A 26,614-nucleotide genomic window follows, 5' to 3' on the forward strand; every position below is an offset into this window, starting at 1 on the left:
TGAACGAAAAAGTTACACCTTCGATGGGTTTCGGCTGTAAATGTTCTCATAAGGCCCCCAAGCATTAAGCTGTTTTCAGTTTCAAAAATTTTGGTCGCACAGTTGTCGGGAATGGGGAGAAATCGTCGACAAATCAGGATGAATCGTAACGTTTTTAGAAATGGAAGTACTTACCTAAAATTGCCCGTCTCCTGCAGTTTTCATGGCGTACAATCTTCTTATCCGTCCTCAATGGGTGAAATTGTGTTCACCTTCACAAATGTATATTCCCACAGCCGCCGAGAATGGGGGAAGAAGTGGACGAATTAAGCAAATGTGAAATTTTTTAAAGATCACGTGGAAATGACTATTGGTCGCCAGTAGAGTTTAGATACGGAAAAACTTCTTTCTTTTATTAATTTTTTCTCGCCATGTTTCCTTATTTTCTTAAATTTCTGAAATTTTGCATATTTTATTGATAAAATGCTACAAAGTATAGATTCTACAAGCAAGTAAGCAAGTTCTACAAGCAATACGGTCGGACATGTAGTAATAATTAGTAAAAAAATATAAATCGTGAATTTTTCCGGGATCTAAAGTCTAAGTGGGGTCGAAGAGTTCCACTTCATTTTTTCAAATTTTCACATTCGATCTTCATTCGTCCACTTATTCCGCCATTTTTGACAGCTGTGCGATGATACATTCGTGAAGCTGAACACCATTTCATGGATTGAGGACGGAAAAGAACATTGTTAGCGATGAAAACTGCAGCAGCCCGGCATTTTTAGGTACCTCCATTTGTAAAAATTAGACAAAGAATCCTGATTGGCCTACGATTTCTCCCCATTTTGTACTACCGGGGGACCAAAATGATGAAACTGAACACAGCTTAATGGTTGGGGGCCCAATGAGAAGATTTAAAGCCGAAACCCATCATCGAAGGTGTAGCTGTTTCGTCAGTTTTCCTCATCTTTTCCCTGTAGAAATGCTGTCAAGGATGTTACCGATTTGGCAACTTTGCCCCGTCATTTCTCAAAAACCGTACGTACAGGTATACCTACTGTAGGTAAAATTTTTACGATAGTTTTAGGGTATCCTGAGGTATCGTTTGGGCCCGGTTTCAGGAAAAGATGCTTTACTTCAGACGGATTTACTGTTGTGGATATGGTGATTCTGTCGACTACGGTTTGAGTTTAATACGTGAAGTAAAACTCGATATTATTATTAAATTGATGGATGGATCCTTAAGTGGGTCTTACCGGTGGCCGGGAGCTGTTATAACATCTCGAGCAGATGTAGTCCGAGGATGCGTGGCGGCGAATAGCACCGTGAATCGGCTCGCCGCACACCGCACAGATGCGCCGCGTGACACTTGTCGCGGCCGAGGAACTGGCGGCTTCCGTGTGCCGGACGACCATCTCAGGCGGCCGGCTCCGCCTGGTGGCGACCTGCCTCCGTGCCTTCTCCTTCAGGGCGTTCAGTTGCTGGCCGTCGAGGGAAAACCCGAGGCTGAAAATGATAAGAAATAAAGAGTAAATCATTGTGGGATATAGTGGCAATTGGAGGAACGAAATGAAAGGACGGCTTTGAACAAATGAGGATGTAGCCAGTTTCTCGTTTCACATCGATTCGTTCGAATGGAGGCAACTCCATGACGGGTATAGGTAATTGGGAATCGACAGCCTCCGTAAGGTAATCTCGTGTATAGCGAGAAAAAAACCATCGAAAAGGGGAAAAATTCCGCCAAACCTCTGCGATGTTATCACAATAATGGTACGTAAATATGTAAAAATACTTTTAGAAGTGAGAGGGGGGCGATAGTGATATATTGAAAATTAAAAACGGAGAACAGAGAAGCATCTCAATAATCCCTGATTTCCATTTCCGAACTCAAAATGTTTGATATCGTATAAGGTCAAGATTTTTTAAGTATAGGAACGCCCCAGAGATAGAACGAGGAAACGGGGAATTAATTCAACCGAGAGTCCCCTTGGGTTAGTCTCGGACTCAACCAGGTTACCTTTGAAGGTACTTTGGTTCCCCGGGTCACTTATACATACACGGAAACATAATTGGATTTGATTCCTGCGAGAAGATGGCGAGGGATGAAGGAGGCAGTTCATCTTTCCGTCTCGAACCTGGAAATATTCGATATCTCTTGAAAGTATTCTTTTTTACCAGGGCCGGCGGACAGACTCTCTGGGAAGAGGCGGTATCGATTCCCGTGAAGGGAATGGAGTTATCGGATACGCGCCGCGCCGTTCGTCTCGTAAAAGTAGGAGACCATTCGAATGACGGGATGATCCTCGGTTACTGTTTTTGTCGCCTCTTTCCCGAGTGGTTGTCCGTCGCCTTCCAAAAAATTTGGGGAGTAGCTGCGTTGATAAGATGGCATGTGCTAAGAATGAATGAATGGCGTGTGACTCTGTTAAAGCTGCACACGAGGACTTACGTTTCTTCGCCGCATTCGTGGCGTAGCGCGGAACGGGCGAACTCCAGCCACCAGGGAGCGGCCACGTTCCGCGCCGCATTTCGATTCAGTCCGGAATTGAATCCCCCATGTATCCCATGGGGGAAGGTCACTATGATGTCACCGGGCGTCTGGAGGATCTGCAAGACAGAGAAGGTCGGCATGAAGAAGCGATCTTACAACAGTGACACAGTTACTTATAACGGTGGGTGGTCCCTGCTTACGTACACGTGGAAGTCGAAGCGATAGAGGCTTGAAAGTATAACTATCGGTAGAAAAACGTGACGACCTACACGACCGGTGCTTGATCACATCCCCTGCTTCTAATTCACTTCTATTATCATGCCAATAACTCGCCCACTTGTCCATTTTATCATTACCTTTCGTCTCACTTACTATCCTAACGCCATCCCTGAACAACTCATTCTGCAATCTCTCCCCCACTCTCATCGTATATTCATCACCCAACACCCAAATTACCTTGTTTCTTACACTAACTTTATCCTTAACTTCCACCCTTTTTTCTATCCTTTCCTTTTCTCCCCTGACTTGCTCATAGATACGCATTCTGACCTCTTCTACCGTATCACCCTCCCTAGCCTCAACGCACAACTTCAACATTTTATTCCTTATTTCATCACCCTTAATTTCCGCAACCCTTAATTTCTCGTATGCTCTGTCCAATTCCACTCTCATCTTTTCCTTCTCAATTTTCATCTCATCATTTATCATTACCATATCCCCCATAGCCCTGTTACTCTCCTCAGCACACCTATCGCAGAACCACATTATATTCCTCACATATTTATTTAAAACCTCCAATTCAGTCTCCCCCATTCCTATATACATTTAATGTGGTGTAGCCCCCAATTACATTCAACACCGTCACACCGAATTGCCTTCTCATTCTCCTTCACCTCACTCCAACATTCACAACATGTCCCCACACTATTAATTATTATACCAATCTCCATATTCTCCATCCTCGTATTCAATAATTCGTCCTCCAAATTATCCTCTAGCGTGCAATCCGTTAGTGTCCTCTCCAAATCCTGCATATTGTCTCTATTCCCATCACTCGTTACAATCTCTTGCTTCCCACTACGTATCCTTATCTCATCTTCCTCGTCCCCCATTATCTTCACAACTCCACCTTTGTTCTCAATTACCTTCTCTTGCCTAATGATTTCCTCACCCATTTTTAGCTTCAACTTTTTTACTTTTGTCACTCCCTTTCTTTTATCCCCAATCAACCTCTCCTCACTTCTACTCCTCGGTGGCAACCTTACCTTAGGTGTCCCCGAGCCTACTCCCACCTCGCTTCTCACACTACCAGACCTCAGTTTTTTTCCCTCACTTACAATCGCCGGACTATCCCCCATTTTTTTCTTTCCCCCATCCCCCGCTGGGCTATCCACCTTACTCTTCCCCAGATCCCCTATCTTTTTCCTAATAGCACTCGCCATACTAAATTGATTCACTCTAACCTCTACCACACTATCGTTCGTTTGTCCAGCCACACGCCTCCCACACACAACACTCACTAGTTACACTCACTTACACTACAAGATCACTAGACAACCATCACAAAAAACCGAAACAAAAAACAAGACTAAACCAAAAAAAATCGCAAGGAAAAAACGAATCACGCGAAAAAAAGACCGCAAAGCAGAATCACGTAATCACGTAATCCAATTTCCACCAAACCAATTTCCACAATCCAAGATCAATTACACTACAAGATCACTAGAAACTAGAACAAGAATCAACCAACAATAATCGCGAGACAAAAATCGTAAAAACGAATCACGCGAAAAAAAAAAAAAAGACCGCAAAGCCGAATCACGTAATCACGTAATCACGAGATCCACGAGATACGCGTGTATGTACCTTCCCCGACGGCGCGCGAAGCAGAACTGATTAATGAAAAAGTATGGAGTAGGTAAATAACAGTGTCAAAAAAGCACTTGAACTTGGAATAGAACACTATGCTCAAACTAATCAAAACCAGAGAGGACACGGGACAGAGAAAACAAAATCAACCACGTTTGGAAAAAATCAAGGAAAAAATTCGGGGCTCGACTGAGTCGACTGCCGATATTCCCAGGGAGAACGGAGAGCTCAGCGTTGCCAACTTATAACGTGTGGGTGTAACTGAGAAAATTAGACCTGGATTGCCTGGATACACGATCTGTAAAATGTCACCAATATACGATAGTAAGATATTGTTTCCACAAGACTTAAAATAACAATATCTAGTTCTCATCCAAAGTTTTACGCATCATATAACTTTGAGGCTCCAACAGATCTGGCAACGCCGAACCTCGACGGCCGAGGAACAAATTCGCGGAGTCTCGGATTTGCTTCCTCCCTGTCGCCATAGAGAAAAAAAAGGAGGTGTTTGCATCTTGAGGTTTGTTTACCCTGTGACGTAGGTCGGTACAACCTGGCCAGCGAAATCCGGAATTCGAAGTATGAAAAACGGACCATAATGTCCAATTTTTTTGCTTAAATCAACTCATGATATAATTTCAAGCACTTTTAATAGAATGACTCTTTTCCATAAATTACACCATTTCCAAGGAAATCGATGATAAAAGTCGCTGTGCCGACCTACGTCATCAAAAAAATTCCAAGATGCCCGCAATGCAAAGACCTCCTTTCTTTCTATATGCCCTGTCGCCTGTCGCGTCGCCTCATCTTCAAAAACAAGCTATCTGCGATCAGCGTGTGCGCCCTGGCTGTAAGACAACTCCACAAATAACTTGTTGATAAGTTGATTCACCAACTCTTTTAGGATTGAGGAATAATAACCGAACTTTTGACGAAAGTCCGGGACTATAAATAATGAAGTTAATTAAACTCCGCAATATCACTTCACTAGGGGGGGCGAAAAATCGCACTTGGGGGGGCGACGCCCCCTCTCGCCCCCCCCCCCCCCTCCCCCTGGCTACAGCCCCGGCTGCAGACAAAAATTCATTTGATCGCGGGACAAGGGCTTTACTTGCGCGCCCGCCCGCTCCCCTCGAAGACGTATAATCGCGCCGAAATTTATATTTTGTTTATACTTTTTCATGACGTCAGCAAAAGAATATTGAGACACGGCCAATCACATTCGAGAGCCCATGGCCCCACTCCACCCACCACCCACCACTTCGTGCGTCGTGCCGGTCACATGGGTTTGTTTGTTGATAGCTTCAAGGTTTCAAGTTTGGAGGTTTGGTTGTATCGTGGCTAAATTTGTGAACTTTTCGTGTGCACAACTTTCTGAATTGAATAGATTATTTATTCAGTGTTACGTTCACTTACAATTAAATTGTTACACAATCATGTGGATCTGCAAGAAGTTTCATACACGCATATTCTACGAATCTGATCTTGCTTGTCATGTTCAATTGCGCTCATCCTAGGATTGTCACATCTCTTGTTTTCTGCTATGACAGAGAATATGAACATGAACCTAGAATCATATGTAATCACCGAGGTAAGTTTGAAAATTTTTACGAAGGAATGAAACCTTAACTGTAACGTGAGAAGTACGAAGTAAATAAATGATCGAAAATTGCCCTCCATAATTTACCAAGTGGCAGACTCTGATGAGGCTTTCCTGAAAGGTTAGTTTCATTCTACACTCATCTGATCTGCTCTGATCAGATCTTACGCACTGGGCATTACACCGAGGATTCATTTGGAATTTCGAAAGCGGTCACCGTCTGATGTGGGGTAGACGAGTGATGAAGGGTGTCTTACCTTGGATTAGTTTCCAAGCTGCATGACAGCACTAACGGACCAAATTTAAGTCAGCTCTGCTGATAAGTTGGCCCTTGTTTTCATTCTGTTATCAAAAGCTTGCACCACCACCTTCCACTACAACTCATGCATGATGTAGGTAAATGAAGCCACCAGCCACTGCACATCACAGTCTAATGTACGTGTGAGTGTCAACTGTCCTGCTAGGAGTTGCAAGGGTATTTTCACCTCACTAAGGTATCATGGTGGTGGAATTTCTCAAGTTATATTACAAGATTCTTTTAAATCAAAGTTGGTACTAGATCAGTTTGTTAGAAAAGTTAAGTGTGATAATCTTTGCACCAAAGGGGCAAGGGCTGTCTGCGTCGCCAGCAGATTCCCCAGATTTTCTTGTCTCACTCTGCTGTTCCCCCGATCTGATTACACTGTTCTTATGCAGATCGGTTTGAACTATGTAACGGAGCATGCTTGGGGAAGCATTTGGAAAGTGGTGCCACAGCAATTTGGGGGAAATTCGTCGCCAAGTTGCGGAATTCCAAAGAACATCTTGTTAACCCAAACCCACTAACATCAGCCTGTCATAAGTGAGTTGAACCTTATCTTCAACTTGTCCATTCCTAAGGCCATTTATGAATAAGTAAAAGATGTAGAAAACGCCCTGGCCCTAGTCAGAGGAAATCTGCGAGCACATGAGACAATTTTTCAACATAACTAGTCTTTATGATTCTTCCAGCAGTAATAGAAAAAAGCAGTCAAGCTATCAAAGTTGTGAAATTTTTCGGCACAATTTGTACTTGTGACCTTCGCGTGAAGAGAGGCAATTTTTGAGGCGGAAATTGCGACTATTTTATCCTCTGAAGGACTACCTGTACCCCTTAGTAAGTAGCTCTTTCTTGAACCTGTCAGTTAAGCCTGACATAAAAAACTGAGTATATTATTGACAGTTTACTGTTCTCTGTCCATGCACTAGGTATTTCATTTCTCTTCTTTTTCTTTTTACTGGTATTTTTCATTCGTTTATTTATTTTAATTTTTCACAATTTTAGGTTCCTCCAAAAGTACATTACATTCCAAATTTCATTACCCCAGAAGAAGAGGAAAATATTTTGAATAAAGTGAATAGCAGCCCAAAACCCAAATGGACCCAGTTACGCAATAGGAGACTTCAAAACTGGGGTGGAGTGCCCCATCCCAATGGCATGATCTCTGAAAAAATTCCTGAGGTTTGTCCAGTTTCTTATTAGTTCTGTTAACTTATTGTGTTTTATAATTGACATGCCATTTTTTTTTCAATACCCAAGTGACATTTTTCAATGGATAATTTTCAATTTAGGGGCACACAAAGTTCCAAGCCTTCCCCCAAATACAGGTAATCTTTCCCAACTCTAACCAAAATTCATGATCGGTTCCCCCAAAAGACTAAAAAACCTTTTGCTTCAAAAATCCAACTTTTTTACTGTTATCACATCATATTTTGCACAGGGCTTCCCCGTTTTGTCCCATTTTTATGGAGGTTTCCCTGTTTCTTGCCGTTCACTCAGTAGTTCCTTTACAATGGCCGAATGGCACACGACAGGGGTGGTGGCACGATTGGAAAGTTTCTGCACCTCTCTCATGATCAGTTGAAATAAAGCTGCCTGTTGCCAATATCAATGATAAAAACACTTGTACCAGTTGATTATCCTACATTTTCTTGCCATTAAACAATAATTTTATCATTTTGAAGAAATGGATACATTGATGATAAAAAATATGGCAAAATAAGTATACTGTCAAAGAAATTTTATCTAAAATAATAATTATGTTATAGGTAACTTGAATGCTCATTAAAATTCTCAAGAAGCCTTTCATTTTAAATTGATATTTAAAAGTCTATCACTAATTACAGCCAATGTATTACAAGAGATTTAGTAAAGCTTTGCCAGAAAGCAGAGGCAAAGGGCTCTTAGACAGAACGTACCACTTTTTTCCTGTAAAATGTCTTGTAATGGATTCAAATTCTACTATTCCATCTCCTGTTATCCTGTTCGCGTAATGCTATGTGATCTTGTTTCAGTGGCTTGAGTTTTACATGGATAAGATTAATAAGTTGGCTGTGTATAATCAAAGCAATCGGCCTAATCATGTCCTCGTTAATGAGTATCTACCTGGACAAGGAATTATGGTAAATTTTCAAAATTGTATTCTTATAAAAAACTAACCCTAGTAGGTATTATGTCTCTTCTCTCTGAAAAGAAAAAGAAAAAGAAAGAATTAAAAAAACTAGATGAGTTCCAAGGTAGGTATTTGCAAAATACACCAATATAGTATATTAAGTCATGATGTCCCCTTTTTCCATCTCAGAGTCAAAATTTATCTCTAAAGTCAGGTGGAGGGAGCAGAACAGTTTCCAGGAATGCTTCTGGAGTGTTTGTGTTTTTTCTTCAGAGTTCCGAGGGTTAGTTCTTACTTGGATCCCCAGCCCCACAGACTGTTTTTTGTGCCCTTCTCTGGGTGTGAGTCAGCCACAAAATTGAACTTAATCAGTAATGAAATCCCTCACCCACCCTCCTTCCCTATCAAGAAAAAAGAAAAAAACTCTTTTGTGCAGTTGCCTCCTCAACACAATATGTCCACAGTTTATGTACTAGAATTTTTTGCCCATGACCAATGAGGTTCAAGGTAACATTGAAGTGGTATCAGTTGAGGTCTGTTATCTCAGCTGGTCAGTTTTACCAGGAGTACAGAAATTTCTGTATAATAGTTAGAATTATCAGTCAATAAGTGCGGTGTGCGAGTAGGATGTTGTGGTTTTGTTTTCCATTTACCTCCAAATACACATAATTAGAAGAATTAAGGCTAAATTCTCTAGCCCCAAAAAATTATCATATCAACAGTGAAACTACCAGACCTTGCTTTTTGGTTTCTAACGTTGCAGATTTCCTGTCATACTCAATTTTTAAAACGTAAAACTACTCAACATCAATTCTTAAAAACTTCCATAATTTTTCTTCTCTGTGCAAAGAAAACTCTGTGGAAACGTTAAGGGATGATATTGCTTTGTTCTCCTTCAAAAAAATAAAGCAGAAGCGAAGTTTTTTAAACACTGCAAACAAGATACGTGGTCTGATGGTTCCATTGTCAATGTACATCCATTCCATACTCAATTTGAAGTATTCAGAATTTTTAAGTATCCTATTTTGTATGTAGATACAGACCAATAAAGTTTACCTATCTTGACTGATATCTTAATTTTCCTTCTAGCCACACACTGATGGTCCTCTATTTCACCCTATTGTGACAACCATAACCTGCGGATCTCACACTGTTCTAGAATTTTATGAACGTCATTCAACTGAGGATTTCACAAAAGTAAGTTTTTATTCAGTTCCAGCATAATTGTCTTTTCGTAGTGTTTCGTCAATCAATAGTGTAAGGTGTCATAAAGAGGAAAACGAGGATTGTAGAGACTTTCCAACTAGCTGACCTGCTGGTTGTTAAAGGGGGAACCTCAGTGAGGATATAAAAGTGGGGGAGGGCTGAAAGCAAGGCTCAAATTGGGGAAGGCTTGTTTTTTAAGGCTTGCAGCTTAGCAAGGCACTTCTATGATCGGTCCAAACCTATGAAAATGAAATGATCTTTAATAGTTTACATGTGATTGATTCTCTGTATACCTACCATTAAAATTTATAAAAGAAAAAAAAATTCAGATGGTCAAACTGCCCCCAGTCCTCTGGATTTTCCCTTCTCCTAAAATCTCACAGGTACATAATGTGCTCCTCTTCTCTCTCTTATAACACCACGCCTATCTTCTCTCTACAACAGCATGATATGCAGGTTGCCACAGTCAGGGAGTTTGGAGAAAACCTGGAAATGTCAGGGAAAATGAAGAAAGTATCAGGGAAAAATTATTAAGACACCTTTACTTGCTTTCTGGAATGTGTTTGACGTATTGATCAACAAAGTTTGTCTAAAAACTATTTCAAATTATGTCTTATTAACCATCTGACATATTTTAAATTGTCAGGGAATTTTACCAAAATGTGTTAGGGAAATTTCAGGGAATTACATTTTCTAAATTCTGAGGTAACTCTGATCATATGGACCACATAATGTGTATAAAGTGGATTTTAGACATTCTATGTGTCTCAAAAACTTTACCTAGTTTGCTCCATCTCTAGTGTGCAACAGGCCATTATCCAAATATCTAACCTCAAGTTGGGGGAGGGAGGACAAATAAAGGGACCTAAAGGGGAGACAAATTCAATTTGGAGAAAGGGCAGGAACTTTCTGCACCACTGAAAAAATCCAAAAAACTAGGGTACTAAACTGTGAGTAAAAATCAAATAAAACAGAACCAAAAAATTAAATGTATTGATAATATTTAATTCGAAGTTATATGATTAAAATGTTATCAATTACGTTTCTCTATCAATATCATAGGAGGATCTGGCAAAGTAAATATGTATCAACATCTGATCGATGTGTTAAAACCATTTCTTGCCCAAATGCTGGCTCTTTTGTTTATGTTTACCAAATGATAGCCTCATTATAACTTAAAGCACACTGTAGCAGCCTGTTTCTGCAACATCTTATAAAAAATCCCTTGATTTAAGTGATAATTTTTCAAATGCATAATACCACTTTTCAACAAGTCAGGTTGAAAATTGAATTCTGAGTTAGGTCAATTTTGACCATAATGAGGGGTTTTGGATCAAAATTCCGTGGAAACAGGCAATTGAATAAACTGTATTTATTGAACAGTTTTTTTATCTTACATGAAGAAAGAAACGAGGACATAAGGAATTTTTTTAACGTTTATCGGTTCATTTATCTCTGGTCAGGATTTCTGGTAACAGAAGGAAACCCTTGGTCAGTTGCACTAGTCACAGATGTTTGATTTGATGTTGATGTTTTGATAATAGGTTAGCAAAAAACATTATGATCGCTGTTTGATCTGTTTGAACGTCAAGTTTCTACGTGCAATATTGACAGAAATGTTAATCATCGAAAAACATAGTGTATGATGTCATCCACCACGGACGTGTATACCATGGTTTCGTCCCCTTATACCCTTCATCAATCAGTGAGACATACATCTGCACTGGCTGCTCAATGTGATGTGAGCACATATGAAACCAAGGTGGAAGAGATCATGGTATGCAATACTGGATGGTGTCATAAACCGTGTGTTTTGAAGGGCAATATCTTCGTTAATATTGGAATAGAAACTTGACGTTTGAACGGTTTTTTTTTGTTTTTGCAAATCTTTTAGCTTGAACTACCAAAACACAATTCTGTAACCATCACAACCGACCCATTCCAAACCATGTCAAACATCCTAATAATCTAAGTATCCTTTGTAAACCGCGTTTAAATAATATTTACATAGTCATCATTGGCATCAATATTTTCCTTGTATTATTTTATGAAAATGTTTTCACTATTCTTTTGGTTTGACTTTTGAAGGATCAAGGTTGCACTACATCTGAACTTGGCCTTCCGAAACCCTGTGCCACTCTCCTGTTAGAAAGACAAAGTTTATTAATTCTGCAAGAAGATATGTACCATCGCCACCTGCATGGGATATCAGAACAAACGCAAGATACCATTGATGAAACCATCAAGAACCTTCATCTGTGTCAAGCGAAGGTAGGTGATGAGTTAAAGCGTTCAACTCGAATTTCACTCACCATACGAAACGCACCAAAGAGTACCAAAATAAAGTTATTTTCTTAGGATTCATCATCAAATTACACTAATATATCACTCATTATATAAGTAATGTGATAAAATGACCAATTGGCATGTCAGAAAATGTAGTATCAAAGTTTGTTGTAGAGTCAAAGAAAGTTGATTTAAAATGAAAAAAAAAGAAGAAAAAAATTGTGACCAATAGGTGATTGAGAAGTAAATGGAATAGCCGGTGCTCGATAGACTTTTTGTGTGTAATGTAAGCATTTCTTTGATAATGTAATCATCATCTAAGAGCTTTACAGCAAACTTTGTGCTGATCAAGTCCATAAGGGTCTCGTGTACTAAAGTTACTTGTTTCAATTTCTCAGTACAACTAAATGTATACTATTTTAAACATATTCACTTAAACTGTAATTACTTAATGGGATGCTGTGTGTGAGTAAGAGTTTGTAACTTCTTTACTGTCATCATGGTATGCTAGTGGATGTCCTCCAAAAACACTTTAATATCTATCATTCAATCCTTCATTAAGTTGATTTTCTTAACTCAGTCAGTAGGGTAGGTGGGGGTAAGAGTACGCACGGGGCAAAAGTACGCACCGCACTTTTTTCGCTCGCTTTGTTTGAATTTGTGATGACACCGGGTGTTCGTTGTTGGCAACGTTGAGTTTCACTTGTTGACGAAGTTTTGTGCAGATCGGACCTGTTTCCACGGAATTATGAGGAAAGTTCACTTTTCATGAAAAAAAGATCGATTTTTTTTGAAATTGAATTGTCTGTTGTGAGTAGAATAGTTGATGGAAAAAATCGGACAAGCACCATATCAAAGTGTTATAGTGTTGGCTTTAATAAGCCGTGGTTGTTTTCACACCTCGGGCCTTGGGCTCGAAGTTTTAGGTTATGTTGTCCAATGTTTACAAATGGGGCAAGAGTACGCAGCCAGAATGGGGCAAAAGTACGCGCCCAAAAGTGGGGCGTAGTGGGGGAGGGGGGTATAGGAACTTCAAAATAGAAGATGTAGGCAACTTAATAAGTATCATAATAAATTTTTATGTTCCTTTGTTTAGTTTGGGCAGTTAAACTTTTTTATTTTCCTATTTTAAAAAATTTACTTCGAAAATTTTTTGGGAGCTTTTGGAAACTGAATTATTTTTTTTTTTTCATAGTAAAAGTGGTTAGGCACTATTAAAGCCCTTTGCGACCAGTTTCAGTCGTTTTCCGTTATTTATCAGCGATTTTGAGCCCGGGAGACGTTTCTTGAAAAAAAATTTCACCTGCGTACTTTTACCCCATGAAATGGGGCAAAAGTACGCATTTTCAAATTTTTTTAAAAAATTCGTCACGGCCATGGATTTTATTTCTAAATTCGGACAACGCAGGGAATTTGTGCGCGAGGGCTTGTAGTAGATGCCTGGCCACTTTTCCCGCCTTAAAAGTCGATTCGGTCACGGAAATACGGAAAAAACGAAAAAATGCGTACTTTTACCCCCACCTACCCTAATCCACTTATGATAATTTTGAGTAGAACATTCCTGCAGACTTTTATTTTCCCTATATTTTTCATCCATTCTCTGCATATCTTATTCTAAGGTATTATATCTATTTTTGTGTCTCAATCGTCTATGAGTACAGAATATCATAGACAGATCTTGGTAAATGCTCAGCTACAAATGCTTGGAGTTTCTCCTGTTTTGTGACTGGTGTATATCTAGCCATCGGGAATGTTCGAGTAACGGAATCCACCAAAGATCGGACGGTTGGCGTGAGATCTGTCTCCTGTAACATTTTAAAATTTTAATTGAATGAGGATGCTATTATTTTTTTTTTCTATTTGCTTTCATCAGTCCATTTGAAAGTCCAAGAACTGAAAAAAAAAATCCATAGGTTCAAGAAATCTACAGAGGTTAGATTGTAACACTAAGTCATTGAGCCCTTGCAGAATAGCAAGGTAATTTTATAATCCGTCCAAGTCCATGAAACTGGTGTGCAGTGTGATGGCTTGAATGTAATCTAGATGGTCCAACAAGTCACCTCTCCTCCAACTTTTTTCTATCTGCCAATCGTTTTCTTGACCTTTTTTCACAAATGCCAACAGTTCTTATTTCTAAACATATCTTTTCACTTAACATTCTTTCACTTTTTGCAACCCTTTTTCTACACCACAAACACGATAGAGAAAATGCAGAAGGTGGTGACGACAAAATCCGAATGTACAACATTTTTTTTCTTTCCTGTCAACTCATGGGAGTCGAGAGAGGGGGAGAGAGAGAGGGAGAGAGAAAGAGAGAGAAATAGAAAATTTGGAAAGAGATGGAACAAGGATACTTCTCTTTTCATCAGTTCAATATCAGACAAGCCATAAAGTGTATGTGTCCGTATTTTTCTAAGACTCATCAGCGAGATTGCTAGGAAAAGTCAAAAAAATTTATTTTGGTCAAGGATTCTTCTGACTTTTTGCGTTTTTATGGGTCTGCGGCATTTCCACATCTATAATCTACATTTTGGTCACCAGTTGACCATTACAGAACTGACTACTGCTGAAAGCTGCAGCGCTCTCACTCAGCTTTCCTGGAAATTGCTGGCATTCTTTCTGACCAACCGACTCGTGCGCACATGCGTGTGTGTATACATTTTTTCATAACCTAAGCTAAAACAAGCTCGCTTGACCTGTAAAATTCGTTAGCGATCAAGAATTTAATCACGGATTGCTGCCTGTAGTTCTTAGAGAACCCATTCTCCAGAACTTCAATTTCAAATCCTTATCACCAATAATATTTTTTGAAACGCTTTACACCACAGCCTTTGTAATCAGTTAACTTTAGCCCTTGTGCTGCAAATGCGCTCATTAATCAACCTTTGTAAATTAATATAGTCTAAAATGGCTCTTAACCTCAGTTCAGAAAACTATGCTAGTCCCATACATAACAGTAAGGGAATGGAAAAAAATAATCTTCGCTAATAGCCCTACATCAGGAGATGACCTTGTTCTCTTTGAAAGAAAGTGTCAGTCGAATAATCGATGTATCAATAGTTTTTACCTGATTTGATCTGTATTCGGGCAGAGTCCTAACTTTATACTCAAAATAGTCCTCTCCATAATCAGCCTTGGAGTCATCACTCATTTCCTGCCACATTTTTTTTGCTTGTTGGAGTACTTCTTTCTCTTCAAACCAGGAACCTAAGAACACCCAGCAAGACAAAATTAACGCCTTTCATTCCTTGTTCACAAGTTTCCCTCAGTTTTTACAATTCTTTAATTTTCTCGAGTCGGTGGAATCCTCTGTGTGAGTGAGTTGTTTTGAGGGGCTTAGAGGACAAGGTGCACAAGTGCAGTTTTTGAAAAATTAAGATACTGATGATTTCAACTAAAACTAGTCTTAAAGTATAAATAGCAAAAAATTCACTCGCAAATCAAGCATCAAGAAGTGAGTTTGAATTTTTTTTCTGCCACAAGGCTCCATGTAATTTTGAAACTTTAAACACTTACCTACCTCTCAAAAACGCAAAAACTTCACCTATGCGCCGTGTCGTCAAAGTCTCTCATTTGTTCTTTAAGTTGTTGTCTCTCGCTCCTCTTGAACCAGGAGCTCAAAAATGTTTCAATTTCAATCCTAATCTACAACTTAGCATACCCACCAGATGCCATACCAAGTGATTTGAAACTCATAAAAAATGAATGGTAGGCTTGAACATTATCAGGCACTGGAATATAAGTAATGCTTCAACTGTCAGAATATAAGTGCCTGTGATTGTAGTAGTCATAGTGTGATGCTTCTACCCTCAAAGAATAGTATTCCATTCAATGGAAACTCAATTTCTGAAAAATTAGCGGTTACTCCCTTCTTTAAATAACCTATTCAATTAAGGTTGTTAGGTAGGAAATTGGTCAAAATTAAAATTCTGTTCTTAAATATTGAATGAATAGAAATGATGGTGGCTAACAGATTAAAGTAAACTTGCCTGATGTGAACTGCCCAGGCTCGATTACAACAACATCGACTCCCCATTTTTTCAGCTCCAAGCGTAAGCATTCGCTGAAAGCCTCCAGTGCAAATTTCATGGAACAGAATGGCGACCGCACAGGTGAAGCAACCTTACCAGCCAAGCTAGATACGTTAATAATTCTTCCTATCAACAAAATAATGTTGCATTTAGTTTACCAACTTGAATATCTTCCTTTTATGCCAGTAAATCTTTATGAACTCCATGCAGCAGGAAAAGTTCCTCTTATGCTCTTGTTAAATATCAAGAAATTCGGCACCGGTTAAATTTCGGTATTATATTTATGATTTGATGTGTTCATTTTGAGAAAAACAGGGCTAAACTTTCATTTCTCTACTTAAATTGCTGATAAAATTATCATTTCTTGCCACAACATTCATTGCATGATGAACGGAAAGAAGTAGGAAAATAAATAAAAAAAACTCAAACTTTAATATCCTTAAAAATGGAGGACAAATGTTAATCAAAGAAATGCATGAATTAATAAAAGCAATATGGAAATCTGAAAAAATGCCATCAAAATGGAATATCGGAACAATTTGTCCAATATTCAAAAAAGGAGACAAATTAGAATGCAAGAATTATAGAGGCATTACACTCTTAAGCACGGCATATAAAATAATGTCATCAATTTTAAATGAAAGACTGAAGAAGGTAGTCGAAAAGGAGATAGGTGAATACCAATGCGGCTTCCGAACAGGAAGAGGCACAGCCGATCAATTATTTGTGATCAGACAAACCATGGAAAAATGTCACGAGTACGGAATCGATTTACACATGCTCTTCGTAGACTTCAAGGAAGCATTCGACAGTGTCAATAGAAAGGCACTCATAAAGGCCCTGGATGAAATGAATGTACCAAGAAAGCTCATCAAACTTATAACAATGACCATGAGTAGCACCAAAGCCAAGGTTAAAATAGGAAATAAAGTGAGCAATGTTTTCGACTTTAACAAGGGCGTGAAGCAAGGTGATGGTTTGTCAAGTACGCTATTTATAATAGCGCTGCACATGGCGGTCAAACATGTCGACCAAAGAGGGACAATATTCACGAAATCTAGTCAAACATGTGCCTATGCAGATGACATTGCCCTAATTGCGAGAACTAAAGAAAAATTAATAGAGATCTACAAAGAATTGGAAAAAAGAGCAAGAGATTTAGGACTAGTGGTAAATGTAATTAAAACCAAGTACATGATATTATCATCCTCAGAGTCAAGAAGAAAACCGCAAAACTTAATAATTGATGGCAAAGAATTTGAAGGAGTCAAAAAGTTCAAGTATCTGGGAAACCTAATCGATAATGAAGCCAGAACAACTACGTCAATTAAAGATAGAATACAAACAGGTAATGCAGCATATTATGCCAACTTGAAGCTAATCAAAAGCAGACTGATATCTCGGAAGACCAAGTTACAAATATATAAGACCCTTATTAGACCAATTGTTACATATGGCGGAGAAACATGGACTATGACAGAGAATGACAAGAGCATGCTGCGAAGATTTGAGAGAAAAATCATAAGAAGGATCTTTGGAGCCATCAAAGAAAATGGAGAATGGAGAATTCGAAACAACGGCGAAATCGACAAGATACTGGAACAAGAAGATATAGTTCGATTCATCAAATCGCAAAGAATTCAATGGCTAGGGCACGTTAGCAGAATGAAGGAGGAAAGAATGCCAAAGAGAATCATGAAAGCCAAAGTTCTATCGAAAAGAAAGAGAGGAAGGCCAGGGCTGAGATGGCAAGATGAAGTAGAGAAAGATCTTAGAGTAATGAACGTATCAGGATGGAAGGAAAAGACCATGGACAGAACAGGATGGAGGCGCGTTGTCTTGGAGGCCAAAGCCCACCCCGGGCTGTAGCGCCAGTAGTAAGTAAGTAAGTAAGTAAATCTTTATGAACTCCATGCAGCAGGAAAAGTTCCTCTTATGCTCTTGTTAAATATCAAGAAATTCGGCACCGGTTAAATTTCGGTATTATATTTATGATTTGATGTGTTCATTTTGAGAAAAACAGGGCTAAACTTTCATTTCTCTACTTAAATTGCTGATAAAATTATCATTTCTTGCCACAACATTCATTGCATGATGAACGGAAAGAAGTAGGAAAATAAATAAAAAAAACTCAAACTTTAATATCAAATCTTGAAACCCTGCCGCATTTCTTTTGGTTCCCATTCATTGTTTATCTAACTGCTATAGATAGGTAATTGCTAATGTCTTATTCTTTTTGCAATCGATCCGCTAAAAGAAAGTGAGCAGTTAAAGATTTTGGTGGTACATAAGTTGAATTTTTGTGCTCAAACCTTGAGTTTTCCTGAGGAGAGGCAAAAAAACCTGTGTTGACCGGATGGTAGCAAAAAGATTGTAATCGGCTGCACGTTCATAAACTTGAAGGGGCACCCACTCCACCTCACCGAAAGCAGCCCAGCAGTTGTTATTAATGAGGGCCCATAAGCCTAGAAGGAAAATAAAATTCAACAATAACATGATTGTGAAAGAGATATTTGGTCCTCATTTAAGTATTATGGCACATTTGCAAACACATTTTCTTGAACTTATGAGATCACTCTGTCAAATATGAAAATTTGTCTTTTTACATACTTGAATTTCGTTTTTTATTGTTACTTTTTACACGGATTTTCATAAAAATTGATGCTCTTGAATTGCTGTTTTACTAAATTCTCACCCGGTGCATTTTGCGGTAAATTATTCCTCACAAACTGATAGGCCTCTTGTAGCTGCTTCTCTGAGGTTGGGTTCAACTGGATTATCTTCAGACGACCAGAGCACTCATCTTTTAAGGTTTGACTTTCTCCGGATAGATCACTGAATGCAGCAAAAACTGTGAAACCCTGGAAATGAAAGAATTTCGAATTCCTGCATTGTAAAAAGGGCCAAGCGAATGAGCATGCTGAATGAATTTTTTGTCCTATGCAGATTTCTACTCAAACCTGTTATCTGTGGGTTACTTCAAAAACCAAAGACTTCAGCATCTATTAAAGTGACATAGAACAATTTTTGAACTGTTTCTTGTATTTATTTCTTAATATTTGAATGTCCATCTGATTGCTTGTTGAAACTGAAATTCTGCAGTAATCATACTTATTTTATTATTGTTTTTAAGACTGGCTTTAGTTTTATAATTTTAGAACGATTCCCTCCTGTTATCGCACAACAGCCTCGTCTACAGGCTCCTTGTATTTGAAGAAAATAAATGAACATTTTTTGCACCTTTTTCACATCATTTCAATTTCCTCCTGATCGTTTTCAATGCTCTGATCACACATCAAATTTTATCATCAGAAATCAATGGAAAGAAGTGACAATGCTTGGCGCAAGAAGGGTTGAGCTGAAATTTGCTAAAATATCTGTTCAATCCTCTAAAATCCTGTCAATCCCAGGTTCACGCCAGCAGCGGTGGATCCAGAAAGTGGCTGAGGAGGGGGCCATTAGGGTCGCCCCATTCCCATGGAGCTCTAAAAATTGAAAAATATGATGAAATAACTCCCGCGGACTAAAATGCTTGAAAAATTAGCTCTTAAACTTAAATTGTGGTGCGGTGAAAATTGACAGGTTTTACACATTTCACACTTTCATTTTCACACTTCAGTCAAAAATACTTTGACTCTGAAGGACAAAATAATGGCTATTTTCTCCTTTTACTTTTTTGTTACTTATTTTTCACTTATTTTTTTTTTTTTATTTCTTGGTATTTCATATTGGTTTTTACCTATTGTAACTTTTCTCTTTTGCCGGTTCTTCTTTACTCCTACTTTGGTTTTCAACTTGAGGCAGAAGGAGCCATGCCACTATGCCCACTCCTTCCCTCCGAATCCGCCACTGTGCACTATAACTATTTGTAATTGTTTTGTTCGAACTGGAGTCACAAATAATTCTTGCCAGCATGGTCTTACTATAGTACAAATGGATTGCATTTAGCAGAAAGTAACCTGCGCGATTACAGTGTAAAAATGTTGCTTCTTTATAATTATCTAAAAAATCTCCCAGAATAGCAAATATTTTTTGCTTTCCACCAAAAAATTTTTAATTTTGAAGGGAAACAATTGTGTGAATTTTAATATTGTACATACAGTGAGTATTTTTGAAAGGAAAGAAGAAGTTGCACAATTTTGAAAACACTGACACTACGTTGGTTCCTTTTTGCTAAATGCGATCCAAATACAATGGCACCAGTATTTCACTGAATATTGAAATCGGTTTACCTGCACCGTTAAATTTTATATTCAGGAAACTTACCAATTCGTCAAGCTGCTTTGCCAGAATACTGCTCATTCTCGTCTCGCAGCCTGTTATCAAGACTGCTTTTCCCGCAGCGGTTACCTTGAAATTTAGAGAAAATTATTCGCACCTTGAAATTGTAGCATAATTTGTTCTGACTGTTGAGAATTTTCATAAAAAGGTTGCATGAACCTCCCACCTATTCCAGCTGATCAGTTTGCGAGAGGGAATCCAAATGTACAAAGTGACTATTTATTGATGAACTCAAAAATTTATGAAATTCAAATTAAGATAAGAAAACATCATCCTCCTCCCCCCTTCTGTCTTCGTTTTTTTCAAAAACTTTAAAAAGAATTCGCAATTGAAGTCAAGAGAGAAATTTAAATGGCATAGAAATTTCATATGATGATCCTATGGAACACTTCCGATTGAGATTAAGGAAATGCATTACATTTTCGAAAGGAAAATAGACCCCCCCCCCCCCCCCCTCCCAAATGCAAGTGAATTCAAAATCGAAATTGAACTTCAACATTTTTAGCAAGAAAAATCTTTGTTACAAAATATGGAGAGCTCTAAGTTTTTTCTCCCCAATTAATCGCAACTTCATCAAATTTTGACAGAATATGCAATTATCTTGGTATCAATAGAAGATAAGTTCAACTTCCTTTTACTCAAAATAATATCAAATGCTAAAGTTATCTTGATTCTAATAATGCCCCCCCCCCCCCAAATGCAAGTGAATTCAAAATTGAATTGAACTTCAACATTTTTAGAAAGAAAAATCTCAGTTACAAAATAGGGAGAGCTCTAAGTTTTTTCTCCTCAATAATTAGTCACAACTTCATCAAATTTTGACGGAATGTGCAATTATCTTTGTATCAATTAAAAATAAGTGGAACTTTCGTTTACTTAAAATAGTATTAAATGCTGTAGTTATCTTGTTTCTAAAAATTGCAGAACCAGCTAGTTCTATGATATTTTCAGGAAAAACTATGCGCTCTCTCTACTCATTACATTGAATTTGGAAGCAACTAAAGCATAATGTGTTTAAGCAAACTAAAATGGTAAATACATACTGTCAGATTGTGGTAAAAAATGGTTGTACCGAGACTTAAAATCAGGAACAAAATGAAGAGAGTAAAACTAGAGACTTGAGAAATTCGCAACACATTCAACACGAAAGATAAAATAATAGCCGCACCATGTGAAAAAATCACTGGCAGAATACACCGGTCAAATAGGTCCCACGGTACTTCATCCTGTTTTTTATTTGCAGGATTAGAATTTCGCAGACTTTCCTTACGCTTCATTTTTCCTAAAATTGTATCACTTTTTGAGGAAATGCTGTTAGCTTTTTTTCAGATGGGGGAATTACTGTCTCTGGCAGGCTGCCAGTTACACTTGGCACACTGACTTCCAATGTAATTTCATCTAAAAATAAAACTATTTTAATAACCAGGTTAATTCTTTGGTGTCTTTACCCACAATTTTCTGATGATTCATGCATGATTTCTTTCAATACTTGTACTTTCACCTATCCCAGAAAAGGATGAGAAAGTCAAATTGTGAACATTTTTACTGAGGATCAAAAGAGGGGATTGATGAGAATAGGAAATGAAGTTCACCTAGTGCTTATTTTATAATGAACATTCCATCCCTAAAATAACTTCCAACTTGCCCTTGAAATTCGTTAAGGCTGTCTCTCAACTTGGATAATCATTCGGTCCTTATTTTTGATTTCCACATTTTTTTTTTTTTGAATAATTGTCAGAGATAATTCAGTAATTTACAAAAAACATTAGCTTGATTGGAATTTGTCTCCAGACTGGAAAATAATGCTACCTGACACCATTTTCTTCCTATTTTGCACCTTATGAGGTATCCTTATAAAATTATTTTACAAAGCATCATTGCAAGTGTTGGGGTTGTTCCGCAGGTGATGAGGTTTTATAGCATTGCTTCAAACATCCATTGAAATGGATCTATGTACATCAAACTCTTTTCTGGACAAAATGAGCCCATGTAATAAATTGGTAGCTATTGCATTAGGCTTTTTTTATATTAATTTTTTTCATTATTATTATTGGTTGCATAATTTTAAGTGATTTTGAATGAAAGGATAGTAAAAAAATAAACAAAACAATCATCTTATCTTAACGTTGTTTTACTATCAACTATCACTCATTCATGAAATGAAATCCAGAGAGGATACATGAGGTTGAGCAGTAAAAAATAGAAGTAAAAATAAAATGCACCTTCTCTTTTAATTCTTATAAAATTATTAAATGATCAAAATTCATCCAAAAGTAACGCAGGAAAAGATAACCATACAAATTAACTACTTTGTATTTTTGCCCCTTGAGAAAAAATGAATCCCAAATCGGAGTCCGTCGTTTAAAAACGTTACTTGTTTAAAAAAGATTCAAGCTGTCTTTTCCACACAGACATGATAGTGGAAATTTTGGTTTTACCTACAATGGAAGATGGTACATAGCACAGCTTTCATCCTTTTTTTTTGTTTTAAAAAACAAAGGACATTGGTTGCACTTTACGTAAAAAGTGGTTCCAGTTGAATTCACCTGTAATTGGATAGGTCTCAAGTTTTGACCTATAGAGATTAAAAGTCTCAATAGCATTGCTGATAAAGGTTCCTCTTTTTCATATGCTGTAATGTATTGATTCAATGAAGATGGCTTCGTTTGCATGTTCTGACGATAAATGTTGCGCCATGTTCTGTTGAGAGACTAGAGCTTCACAGTAGTCACATTTTGTCACTTGTTCTGTTTCTATTAGCTGCACTTGTCCATGCTGATCACTTTTGCTCTTTGCAGACGATCCATGAACATCTCTCATGTGACATTTCAATGTAGACCGTTTTTTGAAACACAGCTTGCAGCTTCGACAGCGCCACACTGCCATAGATTTATGCTGTAATGTGTGTGCCACTAGCTGATCATTTGTTTCAAACATACGTAAGCAAAAATCGCACTGGAACATGCGCGTACCATCACGATGGCGTTTTTGGTGACTCATAGCAGATGGAATAGACCTAAATTTTTTCTCACAATATTTACATCCATGTGGTTTTTCTCCAGTGTGGATTCTGACATGCAATTTCATTGACTGAATAGTGATGAATGATTTCCCACAAGTATCACAGACAAATGGACGTTCTTTTGTATGTGATCGTTCATGAATGACAACTCGCGCTGGATTTCTGAAAGCCTTATTACAATACTTACAACTGTACTTTGGATTTTCAGAATGGACCCTAAGGTGATACTTGAGATCATATGGATCGCTGAAAGCACTTTTGCATTTGGGACATTGGAATTTTTCACCGGCATGAGCTCTTCGATGAGCAACAATACCTTTTGCAGTCTTATATTCTTTCCCACATAATTCGCACTTCAGATCCTCTCTTAAATTACTCCTCTGCACCAATCTACGATCGTCAAGGAACCTTTTGAAATCCTTCACCTCGTTTGACAATCTTTTGGAGCGACCAGACTTTTTTGGTACGTGAATATTTTTCATCTGAGTTGTGCTGTAATCCTTCCTAGTTTCTGATTTAGAGCATTTATCAGTCTCCACATGTCCCGTTAGGTCTGTGATGGTCATGAAAATGGCACTGCAGTCTTCGCACTCGAAATAACCATCTGCTTCAATTGTATCTTTGATAATTGCATTGTGTTCATCATTTTCAGTGAAAAAATTGATGGGACTATCCATGTCTTGCTCCTCATCAGGCTCAACGACAATAATGCAATTCTCGTCAGAATTATTATTGAGCTGTTCCTCTTCATTCTCCTCTGAATCTTCCTGAAACAATGTTATAGCAGTTATAAATTGGATTAATGAGTAGTTACAAAAGTAAAACCAGGAAAGGAAAACACTATCAATTGTGATAAAAGAAGTCTTGTGCTCTAAAGACTGAGTGAGCTTCCCTTTCTTCCAAGTAATGATTTCAAATATCCAAATTATGAATGATATTCTTTAGTGGTAGTGACCCAATTTCCATCCACCGCTTCACAAGAGCTTCTCTCTCTGGAACTTCCAATTTTCTCTCATAACAGGTATATTAGTATTAAGTGATACAGAAATAGTTTTCTGTATCGTGACCTTCGCAGCTGTCTAATGAGCTAATGGTATGTCGTATCAATGAAAGAGGAAGATGCTGCTGAATACCACTGGTTACCCTAATTTGGTTTGAGTTGTTTCAATTGCCGACAGATAGGTGATGCTGGCAGTCGCGCACACTCAGAGTGACTGATGATATCATAACAGTGCGGTCAAACAAACCACTACCTCTCCTACCTCATTTATAGCCATGATTTAATTATTTATTTATTTTTTTTACTATCGATTTTTAGGTGTCCTTCAAATCCTGTCACCACCAGTGATGCAAACCGTGACTTCAATGCTACACCACAGAGGAGGATTAATATTTACTATCACTGGTTATTTTGATACTTACTTCAACAAAATCATCTGCTGAAACACTGCCTGGTTCAACCACCTTTTCTTGTGGGTTCGTCCGATGAGCTGTAGATTCAAAATAACTATGCTCCTTACACTGCTCCTAAAAAGAGAATAAAAGATTATCATTCCATTGCTTTTTAATTGAAAGGGTCTATCTCTCTCTTTGAGTAAAACTAAGTTCCTTTCCTATCAACTTTAAGCATAGACTTATAACACACTCTTTGTGTTATACTTTATGACTTTAAGAAACTAGACCTCCTTAGGTGTCAGGATGTGAAATTTAACCATCTTACAATTAAATTTTCCTGCAATCGCAATAGTAATACTAGCTTATTGTTAGTGAGAAATTCACTCTCAGGACGTGCTAGATGGTAGGGTCATGAGAGATGTGTAAGAAAAAATTCTGCGGAATTAGGAGTCTGTCTTTGCAATAAATCCTAAATACTGCGGGGGGTTGCAGGGTTCAATGACTTCAGGAGGAGTCATAATGTTTTTTTCTGGAAACAAAGAACTTGAAAAAGGAGTGTTGCAAAAATTTGGAACCAATTAGTTTTTTCTTTCTTTATAGAACCCTGTTTTGCGACCTTAAATACTGAATTGTTTGTGGTCATTGATTTCATAAATTTCTGACAACTGGAGAGTAACTCCTCGACGTTGTGGTAGCAAAAAGTTAAATCAGCAATCCGGTAAATTTTCTTTGGGAAATGCATTTTACTAAATTTGGATAGTTCCTTTATTTCTGTTACCATGAAATCACAGACGTGCAACTTACTGCCATCGTGCTTCCTTTAGTCAAAAGATTGTGCTGCTCAATGTATGCGCTCAGACAAGCTTCTCGAAAATCAAAAAACATGTTCAATGTCTCTACACATTTGTGACAGATGAATTTAGATAATGAGTCATTCGGAGAAACCTGAAACAAATAATAGAAAACGAATGTTAGGAGTGACCATGAATTCTTTTAAATATTTTACATTTATTAAAATGAGATGAGCATTACTGGTAAAACTACTGCGGTCCATGTCTTGATAGTGATGCTTCAAAATTGTACTCTTACTTATTATATATTTTTTCAAAATTTGTTCATTTTGAGAGTAAATATTATGATCAATTTTTGTGCAACATTTACTTAAGATTTTAGGCGGCACCATAAAAACTGGGGGTAAGGGATTAAAGAAAAGTTACTTGCCACCGCTGGTGTTTGGAAGTTGATCAAGTACGACTTCATGGAATGAGCTAGTATACTAGGACTTTGTAAACAAGCTGTGCTCAATAATAAGATCAAATGATCTTTTATTTTTTAAAATAATATCTCCTTTATAGATAAAATAAAATTTTAGAAGAAGTCCCTGAGGTTTTGGATATGCCGAGGTGCAGAGACCGATCACCATGCTTTCCGATGGGGATCATATCTGGGCATGTGCCAGTGCCTGTCACTGCTCGCTAATTTGGAGTTTCGGATAGAAAGAGAAATTGAAGGAAAACCTCAACATCACATCGAGAGCCAACAAATCCAGAGAAAACAATTTTTCATGAAGAATTAGATGATGAGAGCATGGCTTAGAAATAATGTCTCCTTGCGGTTAGAGTACATCCCATTTACTGGGTCAAGAGGTGAGATTGCTCTTACAGGAAGATAAACTTACAACAAGCGAGGCACATGTCATTATTTTTGAGGCAAGAGATATTCCGTCGCTGGAAAGTCCAAAGTTGATTTCAGACACATTCTCTCTTGAAAGACAGAGACGGCAAACAGCATCAGTAACACAGACAGCCGTGGAAATGGATTTTGAAGTCATTTTAAAAGTAAATGTTAAAACAAGCTCAGACCAAAAGATTGTTCAGTATAAGGAACACGTGAAATTAAATGAGAAACACTCAAGAGGAAATGGAAATCCAAGTAAACACAGGTTTCATCATTTGTTTACATGGTAATCAAAAACAAAAACATAACCTCTCTTAAAAAACAATATGGAGTGATGAAAGGCGGAGGCAATCAAGGTTTGAC

The 26,614-nt window shown here is 37.9% G+C and overlaps 4 protein-coding genes and 1 long non-coding RNA gene across 6 annotated transcripts in view; 2 read left to right on the forward strand and 3 right to left on the reverse strand.

The window, feature by feature from the left end:
* LOC109032431 (uncharacterized) overlaps positions 1–4,642 on the reverse strand; it is a 39,234-nt gene extending 34,592 nt beyond the window's left edge. Inside the window, exons 1-2 of the mRNA XM_072297057.1 lie at positions 2,432–4,642; positions 1,239–1,488 (exon numbers count right to left, since the gene is read on the reverse strand). Of these exons, the coding sequence (XP_072153158.1) occupies positions 1,239–1,488; positions 2,432–2,613 (432 nt within the window). The 5' untranslated portion in view covers positions 2,614–4,642. The remainder of the gene's footprint in view (positions 1–1,238; positions 1,489–2,431) is intronic.
* A 979-nt stretch (positions 4,643–5,621) lies between these two features.
* Positions 5,622–13,273, forward strand: LOC109032435 (alpha-ketoglutarate-dependent dioxygenase alkB homolog 6). The gene is made up of 5 exons (XM_019044561.2): positions 5,622–5,933; positions 7,246–7,422; positions 8,256–8,363; positions 9,443–9,550; positions 11,648–13,273. Exons 1-5 carry the CDS (start codon positions 5,886–5,888, stop codon positions 11,915–11,917), a joined length of 711 nt encoding a protein of 236 aa, XP_018900106.2. The 5' UTR covers positions 5,622–5,885; the 3' UTR covers positions 11,918–13,273.
* A 138-nt stretch (positions 13,274–13,411) lies between these two features.
* On the reverse strand, positions 13,412–21,559 carry LOC109032432 (D-beta-hydroxybutyrate dehydrogenase, mitochondrial). Its single transcript, XM_019044554.2, has 7 exons — positions 21,201–21,559; positions 20,143–20,226; positions 18,572–18,737; positions 18,189–18,341; positions 15,835–16,002; positions 14,913–15,052; positions 13,412–13,650 (listed from the first exon to the last, which is right to left on the reverse strand). The coding sequence occupies exons 1-7, from the start codon at positions 21,432–21,434 to the stop codon at positions 13,495–13,497; spliced, it is 1,101 nt and encodes a 366-aa protein (XP_018900099.2). The 5' UTR covers positions 21,435–21,559; the 3' UTR covers positions 13,412–13,494.
* Positions 21,560–22,272: 713 nt separating this feature from the next.
* LOC109032429 (uncharacterized) lies at positions 22,273–26,574 on the reverse strand. Of its 2 annotated transcripts, none has more exons than XM_019044550.2 (4): positions 26,253–26,574; positions 25,379–25,519; positions 24,602–24,706; positions 22,273–23,946 (listed from the first exon to the last, which is right to left on the reverse strand). In XM_019044550.2, exons 1-4 carry the CDS (start codon positions 26,403–26,405, stop codon positions 22,783–22,785), a joined length of 1,563 nt encoding a protein of 520 aa, XP_018900095.2. In that variant the 5' UTR covers positions 26,406–26,574; the 3' UTR covers positions 22,273–22,782. The 2 variants fall into 2 exon arrangements, with proteins under 2 accessions (XP_018900095.2, XP_072153160.1); XM_072297059.1 differs by lacking the exon at positions 26,253–26,574 and adding an exon at positions 25,796–25,985.
* LOC140224036 (uncharacterized) lies at positions 23,504–24,747 on the forward strand. Its single transcript, XR_011899278.1, has 2 exons — positions 23,504–23,642; positions 24,498–24,747. It is a non-coding gene; the product is annotated as an uncharacterized lncRNA (long non-coding RNA).
* Positions 26,575–26,614: the final 40 nt, after the last annotated feature.

The sequence above is a fragment of the Bemisia tabaci genome, chromosome 2 (assembly GCF_918797505.1).
Source record: "Bemisia tabaci chromosome 2, PGI_BMITA_v3".
NCBI classification, from domain to species: domain Eukaryota; kingdom Metazoa; phylum Arthropoda; class Insecta; order Hemiptera; family Aleyrodidae; genus Bemisia; species Bemisia tabaci.

Coding starts and splice junctions, on each gene's coding strand:
- LOC109032435 (XM_019044561.2), top strand. CDS start 5,886: ATGACAGAGAATATGAACATGAACCTAGAATCATATGTAATCACCGAG. Junction 5,934..7,245: donor AATCATATGTAATCACCGAG/GTAAGTTTGAAA, acceptor TCACAATTTTAG/GTTCCTCCAAAAGTACATTA. Junction 7,423..8,255: donor TCTCTGAAAAAATTCCTGAG/GTTTGTCCAGTT, acceptor ATCTTGTTTCAG/TGGCTTGAGTTTTACATGGA.
- LOC109032429 (XM_019044550.2), bottom strand. CDS start 26,405: ATGACTTCAAAATCCATTTCCACGGCTGTCTGTGTTACTGATGCTGTT. Junction 25,520..26,252: donor TGACATGTGCCTCGCTTGTT/GTAAGTTTATCT, acceptor TATTTGTTTCAG/GTTTCTCCGAATGACTCATT. Junction 23,947..24,601: donor CAGCAGATGATTTTGTTGAA/GTAAGTATCAAA, acceptor ACATTGTTTCAG/GAAGATTCAGAGGAGAATGA.
- LOC109032432 (XM_019044554.2), bottom strand. CDS start 21,434: ATGAAGCGTAAGGAAAGTCTGCGAAATTCTAATCCTGCAAATAAAAAA. Junction 20,227..21,200: donor TTTTTTACCACAATCTGACA/GTATGTATTTAC, acceptor CTAAATTTCAAG/GTAACCGCTGCGGGAAAAGC. Junction 18,342..18,571: donor TTTACCGCAAAATGCACCGG/GTGAGAATTTAG, acceptor TTTTCCTTCTAG/GCTTATGGGCCCTCATTAAT.